At 45.6% G+C, this 12,119-nt stretch overlaps 1 protein-coding gene across 3 annotated transcripts in view; it reads right to left on the bottom strand.

Annotated features, from left to right (window-relative positions):
• INPP4B (inositol polyphosphate-4-phosphatase type II B) overlaps positions 1–12,119 on the bottom strand; it is a 2,612,828-nt gene that overhangs the window by 722,493 nt on the left and 1,878,216 nt on the right. For all 3 annotated transcript variants that reach the window (XM_086962227.1, XM_086962225.1, XM_086962226.1), the window contains one exon: positions 7,360–7,468. In XM_086962227.1, coding sequence (XP_086818353.1) covers positions 7,360–7,468 — 109 coding nt within the window. The remainder of the gene's footprint in view (positions 1–7,359; positions 7,469–12,119) is intronic.

Raw genomic sequence — 12,119 nt, 5'->3', positions numbered from 1 at the left:
CCCCCCTTGGACAGCAAGTGCCCAAGGTACACCACTTGCTGAACACAGAATTGCAGCTTCGAAGGAGACACCTTGTGTCCCTTGTCAGCCAAGAAATGCAAAACCGTCAGAGATGCTTGCTCACATTCAGGTTCGCTTCGGGCGGTGATCAGTAGATCATCGACGTACTGCAGTAGGGCAGTGTTGTCAGGCATGTGGATACTGTCAAGTTGTCTTTTCAATGCTTGGCTATAGATGCTGGGGCTTTCTGTGAATCCTTGAGGTGCGCGTGCAAATTTGAAGCTTCGGCCATTTAAACAGAATCCGAAGAGATATTGGCTTTCCGGATCAATGGGGACACTAAAGAAGGCGTTCTTCAGATCAATTACAGTAAAGAACGTTGCCTCAGAATCAATAACTGTCAATAGTGAGGAGATATCTGGGACCACAGGGTACTGTGGTACAATGCATTTATTCAGTTCTCGTAAATCGATAACTAATCGATAAACTGGGGGTGCATTTGGGTCAGTACGTTTAAGAATTGGAATGATAGGGGAATTACAGACATTGGAGTCGGTTTCTACAACCACTCCTTGTGCAATGAGCTCGTCAATAATTTTCAGTAAAGCCACTACAGCATCTGGTGGTAACTTGTATTGTCGGATTCGTGGTAAAACAACCCCATGCTTGAGTGTAACTCGATATGGTGTAATGTGCATACAACCTACATCAGTGGGGCCTTGTGCCCACAAATGTGCAGGAACATTTTGTAATCTGGGATCAATATCTCTCAACACATAGTGACCTTTAAAGTCACGCAGAAACAATCTCACTCCTTTCGGAGAACAGCAGATCACAGCTCCTAGAGCTTTCAGAGTCTTGATTCCTAACAAGTTTTCAGGACATGATTTTGTTAGCAACAAATCTGTAGTGCGAGACAACGGACCAACTGCAAGGGGAACTGGTTTTGAAACTTCATTAACAATAGGCTTTCCTGAAAATCCAAGGGAAACATTCTGTGAGCCTGAGAGGGGTGCCCCTGGAACCTCGTCGTGACTGATTGTCGTCCTGCTTGCCCCTGTATCAATCAAAAACTTTCTATCTTTCCCTAATACCTGGCTATGTACGTAAGGACCCTCTTGATCTACAGGAACCTCAATAAGAGGCAAGCCAACCTCCCTCTCTAGGCTGTTTCATGTGTATCGCTGATAATCGGGATAGTCAGTTTGCGCATACTGGTACATCTGCTGTGTTGCATGTTGTGTTGCGGCAATCGGTTGTGGCTGTGGTACCGCTACGGTCTGTACTGTCTGTTGTGGAGCATGCATAGGCTGTACATTCTGTGGTGCGTGTTGTTGGGCCTGATCTTGTCTAGGCTGACGTGGTCTCTCTTTAGTTTTACCTGTGGATATATTATGTTTCAAAACTGCACAATCGTTTACATAGTGACCTGGCTGTTTACAATAGTTGCATGTCCCTTTAACAGGAGCTGCTGAATTATTGGACTGTGTCATGCCCTTTTTCTGACCGTCAGCTGGAACTGACTGAGCTACTAACATTTTCATTTTCGTGTCTTTCATACGTCTTTGTTCGTGATCATGTTCTTCCCTAATTCTGTTCTGGTGGTACTGTAACATTTGTAACATTTGTGAAGGTGAATTAGCTTGCCATGTGCTCTCGACTTTCAGTACACGGTTCTTAACCTGGGGTAGTGAATTCTCGACTAATTTGGATACAAAAAGATGCGGGTATGATTCGCTACTTGCTTTCAGGCCACTATTAATGATAAAACATTTCTCAAATCGGGAATAAAAATCACTAGTGTCTTCATCGGGTTTCTGTTTGCAGGCTGAGATTGCATCCCAGTCCTCCTTTTTAGTTGCTAACAAACGTGGCAAAACCTGTACTAACAATCCTGGTAATGCTTTAGTTTTATCCCCAAGCCCTAAACCTGGGGTTCGAGTCGCTTCTTCATTTTCTAATGCAGCCCAATCTATCTTTTTGTCTCCCACCTCCCATTCTTTTTCTTTGAGTTTCTCGTAAATACCGGCAGGCAGTAATACTTTCAATATTTTCATAATGTCGGGATAGGTATAATCCCCCATGAGTAACATGTCTTTTATTTCACGGTGGAAACCTGCTGGGTCTTTATCATGACTAGGCACTATTTTCTTCATTTCCAATAATTCCATTTTGGTTATGGGCGTGTACACAAACACACGTGTAAGGGTATTATCATCATTCCTGACTGGATGCACTTCTCGCAAGGGATTCTGTCTGTCTATGTAAAACATTTTTCTTTCTGGGGTGGAGCTGAAACAAACTGTGGGTTCAGGAAAGCACTATATCTGTGTCGATGTTCTAAAATTACTTTAATTAAATCGGTACCTAGGCCTCTCCATTTATTCATTAGTAACTCTATTAATACATCAGGTAAGGGACCTGGATCAGAATGTTGGCTTTTATACAACAAAAGGAGGTGCTGTATCATGTACATACCAGCTAGTCGCTGTTCGTCTGGGGAAAGATTCAAAAAGGTTTGCGCTACTGCGTCATCATTATATTTATCGGAATTGTCAGCCCATTGTACTGCTGACCTGGCTAATTCTTGTTCATCCATGGAATTGAGTACATGGTACCCCATTCGTTCTTGAAGTACTTTATCGGTAGCCTGAAATAGATGTTCAGGAGTCCTCGGGTTTGACATGGCAGAGTGAAATGTTTCTGGTATTGGACTGAGGTAACGTTTCTTGTTTTCAAACGTTTCTTGTTTACGAATGGGTCTGTCGAAGGGCCTATCAAAAGGATGCGGTCTACGGATTTTCTCTCTGCCTACATATCCTATCATCTTTTTGTCTGACAGATGCGAAGTTTCTGCTAGATCCTCTGTATCATCCTCCTCCTGCGAGGAAGTCGGGTCGTCTAATTCAAGTTGTTCTTCGGGTGCTCGCTGGGCATGTATTTCTATTATTTCTTTACGGATCTTTCTGACCATAGTATGTACACTGTTCTCCTTATCGTGCTTGCCATCCGCCATATTCTGGCTCCATCTATTCAGTCTATCCATCTCACTTTGAGGAAAACCTGCCTGATCTTGTTCTATTATTAAACAATTAACCATAAATCGCATTATTAAACCTTTGTTCTCAACTTTCTGACGTGACATGGCTTCAGCAACACACTCCGGTCCTTCTCCTGTTCTAATAAAATAATACAATTTGTCTAGATGCTCTGGCATTCCTGGTAGTAATATCAAATAATCTGTGACACGTCTCAAACGTAGGGACGCTAACAACATGGGTCCTGTTGTACAGGGCACTGGGTCATATCTGCAATCTGTAAGTCCTCTTCTGAGCTGTTTGGCCGGTGCACCTTTAGGTGTCCGAGCCTTTGCTAAATCTCTCATTGTCACTCGGTGTAACGGTGGGGGTGTTTGATAACCTCCTGTAGCACCTCCTGAAGCGGAGGCTTGATCATAACCTGGCTGTAGGGTCGGTACCTGCTGTAACTGGGTTGGGGCCTGAGCAGCGTCAGTCCCAAAAGGATTAAGTGGATGTAGTTGTTGAATACCAGGAGGGACAACGGGTGCGGGTGCAGGAAGCGGTGCGGGAGGGGTCTGCTGTTGCGGGCCTAGGGGCTGATGGTCACGGGGTCGGTTAACGTCAGCAGGTGGGACATGGGTAGGTACATTAGTGTAAGCAGGAGCTACATCGTCTAAATAGGAAGAAAGGAAAATATCTGTTGCGGTCTTGTGACGTAATTTAGTCGGAACCAATGGAGGGGGGAGATCTTTAGGTGTTTCCGGGGTCGCCTTAGGCAGGCCCTCGGCCAGGACTGGATACAATCCTGTCATAATGGCGTTACTCCGTCTATCGTGTTGTTCTATTCTGACTCTCTCCCCTTCTTCTAGTAATTCCTTTTCTTTAGCTTTTTCAGAATCCTCTTTACTTTTCTCTGCTTTTCTGAGTGCTTTCTCTGTTCGTCTATGTGATTCTTTGCGCCATAATTCAATGGCATCTTTCTGTGACTGTCTGGCTTTCTTTTTCCATAACGCTTCCTCTACTCTCATGATGCACTCGGCATCCCATGTCCCTGTAGCGGGCCATTTCTGATTCTCTGCTAAATCTTTAGTGTAGTCCACCCACAAGTCGAGATATAATACGGCATCTAGGCCGTGCTTGTGGTACATAAAATATCCAGGAGTGTCCCTGGGTGGGATGGGAACAGCTTCCTCGAGTATCCCTTTTCTAGTTCCTATCTGTCTCAGTTTAGAGAAGAGAGGCATTCTGAACCTTGATACTTGATACTTACTCGAACTTGAACACAATTAATACAATAAAACACAGTAATGAAGATCAAACAATCACTCATACCACGAAATTAAAACACATTTAAACATTTCGAAAACGGACAACAATAACTAGAATAACTAGATAACTGGATACTGGATATACTGCTAAACAGTACAGATACACTGCTAAAACAGTGCAGACCGGGTCTGTGTACCCAAACCCGTCTTGACCGGACACAAATTAATGCACCCGTCTAGATGCGTCCCCAGCAACGGTACTCACCGGGAAGCACGGAACGGAAGGCCTCGGAAACTCGACACTGGACTGGACCGGACTGGACTCGACTCGACTCGTGACGTAGGTACTTCGGAACTGGTGGGCCTCTGAACACCTCGGATCTTGCTCTCTCGGCTGGGCTCTGGTCGGGATCCTCCGCACTCCTCACCGCCTCGTGTGGGTGTCGATCGCAGTCTCAGTCACCTCCGTTGGCCTGAGGGAGATACAGGAAATCCTGCGGGCACGCGTAAACGTCCGTCACGGCTGTGGCAGGGGCCTAGGCCTGCAACGCACCGCCGGCGCGTAAGGTGGGGGAGGGGTCCCTCTTGGGGCGCCAAATTATGTGGTAAATAAAGATTTACCTGCTGAATTTCTATGCGGTAAAGTTCAATAAAATATCTCAATCGAAAAATGAGAGGCAGAGTCCGTGGCATCTGAGTTTATAAGGGTTTATTCCATAAAATGGAATTGGTTCGAACCAGGTATCATGTTCCATCACCACGAAGGTTCAGGAAGGGAGAGACAATGCTTTATTAACAGAGTACAATATATATAGTAAATGCATATAATGGTGATGGATACAGAAGGCGTAACAGCTGAGAGAAACGAGATAAGAACACATGTGCGTAATAGAAGGCGTGCACGAGGGCGTACACGGAGGTGTATGCTAGAAACGTCACAGAGAAGTGTCACAGGTGGGTGGATCCATAGAAGAATCCTGCAGTGTCAGCAGAAATGTTGGGCTGGATGCGCGCGCAGGCAACATGACGTGTGATTGACGTGGGACTGGCGGGTGAAGAAGACTTGACATTTAGCATCGAAAGGGGAGACAGAAGTCTGGCGTGTCAGAACAACCTAATCCCAAATCATATCTGGTATCTAGTGTTTGAGGAACTGTATTATCTAGAAGGAAAGGTCTCTCGGGCAGAGGCTATTCTATACTGACTGCTAGTGCGTGCATATGCGACTACGTGTCTACGTGTAATGCGAGGGGGCCATGGGCCTACCATGGTTACGGGAGCAATGAATTACTTGCACAGAGACAGAGAGGCCGGGCCCTTTGCTCTGCAGCTGGGGGGATGTTTACCTAAATCACTAGACAGGAATGTATTTTCGAGGAGCGGAACAGATAACTTGAAGGCTGAATACAGTCTTGGCAGGCAAGCAGGCCGAGCCAGGCACCGCTCGCCGCGCAGGAAATAAGGCAGGGGTCATGGATACAGATTCAGGCTGCAGCTTTCAGAGGCAGAAGGCAGAAAAAGCTCGATGGCAGAGATCAGGGCCTAGCTCGCCAGAGCCAGGAAAACGTGAAAAGTGCACCATGTAAAGACGGTGGCAAGGCATACTTAGGAACTGAATTATCGATCCATTCATGGTGGATCTGAAAGAGGACATGTTGACGTTGGACGCAAATGTATTTGCGTCTTCATAGCTAGTTGTGGAGGGAACATACATGTACTTGAAGCACGTACATGGAGCCGTTGGGGTCTACGTTAGGGGACACAATTGACCATAAAAATTCATATTACCTCATTGGACATACCAGCTGTCTTGATGTTATTCAACTTATCAGCAACCTACAATAGAGTCATCTACAAAATCATCATGACCAGTAATTAAAGTTGGATGTGCATAACAGGCCTAGTGCTACAGGCTCTCAATCTTCTTATTTAGTGCAGTCAGCAGACTAGGGGGCTATTTTGTCCTTAGTGAAATTGGCTAATGGTGAAGCTAAACCTACTAAGTTAACAGCATAGATACAGCTCCCATAAGAAGCGATTTTCCAACATAAAATCAAATTCCACACATCTTCTAACCGTGCATAAATCAATCTCCTGCAGGAGAAAAGACAAGCAAGATACAGAGCCACAGAAAAGCTCTCCTCTAAACAAACTGAAAGGTGTAATTTACAAGACCTGGGTGCTGTTCCACCTAAACCACGCAGCTGTGTCCATGCAGGGGCCCCAAAACAAGATATTCAAAAATTACCAAGAGTTCCATTCATATTTCAGATTTTGCCAACATTTGAAGGGCAATGCTGCTTCCTAGGTGCTTTGAAATTCCTCCTTTGGCTCCCAGTGGATCAGAGAATCTTGTTGCAGACTCTTTGCCTCATTTACAAAGCATAGTTGCAGTGGTGTCTAAGTCAGCCCAACACTGTTTGGACTGGCCTTTCGGGCAGTCTGGCACGGCCAGGTGGGCCACCATGAAGAGGGTTTTCTTTGTTCCGCGCATTGTGATAGGAACACACCGCCCAAAGACGAGCCCTTTCAAGCTGATCTATCTGGCAGTGCCAGGCTGCCTGAAAGGCTAGTCCCACACTGCCCCAGAAACCAAGCCACTGATTAAAAGCTGGGCCAATCAAATCCAGCAGCACAAAATGTCAACTGTCACATTTTCAAATGAGACAACATAGGGGAAGGTCTCTCACTAAACCCATTGCCCAACAGCCCAGTAGAATAATTCCCCTTGTAACACTTTATTGGAATCCCCCGCCTCACTCCCACATAAAAACTACGACGAACTCTGTGTTACGAAGACGCCTGAAAGTGCTAATTATTTAATGCATTGTGACAAAATAAAATCAATGGGTAACATGAAAAATATGTAATACATCTTTGTTCAATGAAATTGTATTGGTTCCAAAGTTTCTTGTACAATTTCAGTAAATAATAAATAATCAAGGCGTGAACACAGAAGAAAAACACATGAATGGCATCAACTGTTTAGTACACAGGTTTTGATAGAATGGCATTGAAAGGCATCTAACTCATAACTGCCACTTTCCAGAATAGTACGCATGCGCACTTACTTTCTTTTTTCTGACTCGAATCTACTCAGAAGCCTCCGTAGACCGCCATTTTTAAAGCCCTGAAAATGGGCTGCTGGAGCTCCCACTGTGATGACGTCATATACAGCATCTGGAAGAAGAATTGGAGAGGTAGCTGAAAAAAAGGCATGCCTGGCTGTACCATACAAAAGGAGGCAATCAGTCTAGCTAATTTGAAAGGAGTCCATATGAGGTAGAGTCCCGAGAGGGCTAGAATAGGTAATATGTCTTTTCCTCAGAGCAATCTGCACACCAAACCAACGTCTAACGCTCATCCGACTTCTGCCTACATCTTAATTATATGGCGGCGCAAAACAATATGCTATATAATACAAATTGCCCATTTGTGATTTTCGCTTCAATTCAACTACGAGTTGTCTAATTTGTAACGATAGAGACTACCCAGAGAAATTTAAGAACCTGGTAAGTTAAGTGTTTATTCACTTGGCTCTATTTTGACTTTAATGCTCAGATTTTGCGCCCCCGCAATCAGTGGCAAAAGCACAGCAATCATCTGGGCGTTATTCACCAACATGCAGTGCTTTAAGTGGGCCGGGTGCTGAGTACTGGCAGTTTTTAGGTCTTGTGCCTAACGTTGCAGTGCGCAGCACTGCTTGCACAGTGGGAGACCTCTTGTACAGGGTTCTGAAAGCTGACTACACGCTCATGCGTGTAGTTTTGCTTTCGCCGTCTGCCATTGGTTTTAGCGTGTTTTTTAAATAAGGCATGTAATTGGGCAAAGGCGGGCGCATGTCCCGCCTTTGCTCCGCCCAGTCCCATCTGTGTCTATTAGGCAAAGCAGCGCACGTTTGCCTCGCTCCCTCGCCCCCACTCGTCTGTGGTGCGTGCGCACCACTTGTTTGTCATTTTCATGGCGTTTGCCAGACTAAATGAGCGAAGCCGAGATCAGAGACACTGTTTCGGTACCTGTAACCACACACCCACCTTGGTTGCATCAAGCCACGCCCTCGTGTTTAACCTATCGCAGCTGCCTGTATTGTGTATTCCACCTTTGGCCACTCCAGTTCCCCCGCCACACCTACCAGTAACCTCCTTGCTACCTGTAAGAAAGGCCCCTGCCCAGCCAGCTGTTTGTAACACCCACCTTTCCCACACTTCTGTGCAGTTAAAAACTCACTGGCCGCCCACCTGGCTATGTATGTGTTTGTTCATTTATATATGAGCGAAGTTGGTCCCAGGGGGTCGGAGAGCTTCATATTACATGAGAACCTTAGTATCTGTCTCTAGTTACTGCACGCGCCCCTCAAAGCCTGCAACCCCCCCTTCACTAAACCACCCCCTTCTAATCCCGGCTTTAAACCTCTGGCCTTTAGTGTATATACTACTATAGATATTTGGAAACGGGAAGTGTAGATGCGGTCTGCACATTATCCACCACCAGACACCGAAACGACAGGCATATGACTGCAAATCTCTGGGTGACCAGCCCCCCCCTCCCCTGAGCGCCTTCATGAAACCACCCCCAGTGAGAAAAGACAGAACTCCCTGGGCTGGCATGGTTAGAACTCTTACTGCGACAGAGAACAGGGCTGCAGTAGGTGCGCCACGCCCCTCACATTCGACCGCTCTCTACATATACTCTCCCGTTTCTGAACTTTATTCCGGATTTTCTCTTTTCAGAGCGCCTAGTAATCTCTCAGCGGAACTTGTCGGCACTCGACAAAACGCCTGTAAAAATAAATGCTTTTGGATGTAGGGTCCGTTTTCCGTGAACGAGCAATAAACAATGACACAATTATGTGCCCGCAGTACATACCCACTGGTGTCTGGGCTTACGCTCTTCGACAGTACTTCTTTCTGGGTCGAAGGCGCTCTCCTAGGGGCCGGGTCTTCGCAGCACCCTCCTGCTCCCCTAGTTGTCGGGATCCTCTCAGCACCCTGTTCCCCTCGGTGTCCCTGGTGCTCTCCTCTCTCAATCGGCAGTTGAAAGAGGAAGGAAGTTGGCTGAGAATAAAGCAGAGCTGAGAACCTTATTATCTATCTCTTGCTACTGCACGCGCCCCTCAAAGCCTGCACCCCCCCCCCCCCCCCCCTTCACTAAACCGGCCCATTCTACGCCCGGCTTTAAACCTCCCGCCTTCAGTGTATATACTACTATAGATATTTGGAAACTGTAAGTTTAGATGCAGTCTGCACTTTATCCACCAACGGACCCAGAAACGACAGGCGCATGACGGCAAATCTCTAGTTGTTATTCCTCCCCATTCGTGTTAGGACTCCCCCACCCTCCTAACACAAAAGTAGCTGTGGGGTTTTTTAGTAGCCTGGCTGATATGGGGGGATACCTCGAAACTGGTCTCAGGATCCTTGTTTTCCAGTCCAGGGAGAACCTGACCTGTTCGCTCGGGCTTGACTGTTCCCATGTGGAGCAGGGTCACAACTGATTGGCAAATGGCTGGCTTCAAACTGGGATGGCGTGGTAAGCAAAAAACGATGGGTTAAGCCTAGATCTCTGTACTCAGGGTGAATGTTTGATAGTGTTCAGCATTCTGTCCATCATTTGTTCTTTTTGCACTTTTTTAACTTGAGCACAGCAATATGACCACTTTTTATTAGTAATCTGGATTCCCGGTTCTCTCTCCCAGTGTTGCCTGAGCTTAAGAGGGGGACATTACATACCAACCATAACCTCTGCATATAAAAAAGAAATAGATTTACAGGCATCCCAGCATGGGAAATAAATATATTCTCAAATATTTAATGCAGCGTCTCGCTGTTAGAAGGTGGGGTCTCATTTTGCACCTGGTCTATTTCTACTTCACTTATGTTAAGAAACTACTATCCCAAACACTGAACCATAACCTTTGAAATTCCTCATAAGTGGTGGAATATAGGCCATAGGGACTACCAAGGACACCATATTATTGGCAAGTAGTGATGGTTTGTGCTGCACTGAACTACCTACTTCCTACCTATAAGGAGGTTTGATTGCTAGCACAACAAGCATTTGCAATGCAATAGGTCTAGCATTTGTGAGAGTTTAAGCTATTGGCATTGTAAATAACAATGCTTTTTATTTATGTTTCAAAAATCAACAAGAAAATAAAAGACTTGTAATTTACAATGGCAATAGCTCAAACTCTAGTAAATGCGAGACCTATTGCATTGCAAATGCTTGTTTAAAGGAGGCCTCGAAACAGGTCTCTATCGGGCTCTGTTTTGTGCCCTGGAACAGACGGTCCATTTTTTTCCTAGACTGCTGTGACAGCAGGCACATCGATGTGCGCGTGCTCACACTGCTCACTTCTCACTAGTGGAGAAGATAGAGCATGACGTCATGCCAGGTGAGCCTTATAAGGGATCGAAAATCATTTAAAGAGAGTCATTTTTCTCTGGATTTCCCTTTTCTTTTTGCAATCCAGGAGCAGCAACACTGTCCTTGTGTAACCAGGGAAGAAGCCATAGTTTTTGCTTATTTATCTCATACACTAACAACTGCTGACAAAGCCAATAGTCCTGACTTGTTGAGGGTATGGTGTTACTTCTTGTATCATATATCTGGATGCAGTGAAAGAAACAGCAAAATACAAGTGGGGCAGCACACTATACTAAACACAGATTTTTAGTTTACGTGTTTTTAAGCCGCGCGCTTAAGTACATAGGCAGGTCCCTTTTAGAGACCCCCACTTTGTTTATCTCACTTAAGCCCAGCCAATATGTAGCTGTTTATGGATTGGAAAAAGGCACAGGCAAACTGCGATGCGTCGTGCACGCAGAGGCTGCTTCACGTTTTATCCATAATATTCGGCCGAGTCAAATTGGGCCATGCTAAGCCGCAGACAGCGTGATGAATAATGGAACACTGACGAATGCTTCGCCGCCGCTGTGACTGGAGCTCGTTTTACTGCGCAGATTAGCTTTAATGTGATTCACGCCCTGACGTATTACCTCTTGCTCGCATCGCGTCCTGAAGACATGAACGTTTGAAAAGCATTCGTCTCCCGAAGAGCTCCCGGATTAATAAGTGGCCAAAGCTGTGCCGAATCTCTTCTTCTCCTGTCATGCACGCTGTGCGAGGGCTTCCGGAGGAAGGTCTGTGGGATGCTCACGGTGCTAAAAGTTGGCCTGCCTAATATGAAGAGTCATGCAAAGCCGCCTTGCACGCTGGACCACGTGTTGATACCAAGTATCACCTTAGGTATTTTGTGGGACCTGGACAAGTAATATTTTGGGAGCCCCTGTTTGGAACAACTATGAACTTTATTACACATTTTTTGCTAATTTCAGCCTAACAATATTGAATTACACGATCTATAAAGGTTAAGATACAGAAATACAGAGCTGTGAGCTACAGAGAATGTTCATTCTCCCAGTGGGCCCCTAGGAAGGTGGGGGCCCTGGCAATTACCCACTTTGCCCATGTCTAATAATGTCTCTGCTGATACCGTTTAGACACATTTATAAACAGTCCAAAAACAATAAGCATTGGAAAAGCCAACAGGTCTGATGTTGGCTGGCAGCTTTTTGTTTTTATTAGTGCTTGTTTAGTCATTTTTTTGCAAAAAAATATTGTTGGGGAACCAGCCAGGCACTCATCAATCTAGAAACGGCAAAAATAGTTTTTGGGGTTCAAAAAGCACGTTGTCATTGTATTCTCTGGACGTAAGGGAACTATTTTACATGTGAATGTGCCCCTTGTCGAAGGGCAGAGGCCTTCAATCCCAGTGAAGCTAGCCAACAATAGGTCAAGTGGGCTGACCTACAGCCCCATGGTTTCTGTT

Source organism: Lissotriton vulgaris, chromosome 3_1, assembly GCF_964263255.1.
Source record: "Lissotriton vulgaris chromosome 3_1, aLisVul1.2, whole genome shotgun sequence".
Classification (NCBI taxonomy): Eukaryota; Metazoa; Chordata; class Amphibia; order Caudata; family Salamandridae; genus Lissotriton; species Lissotriton vulgaris.
Note: the sequence above shows the minus strand (reverse complement) of the source record. Positions and strands in the feature narration are given on the sequence as shown.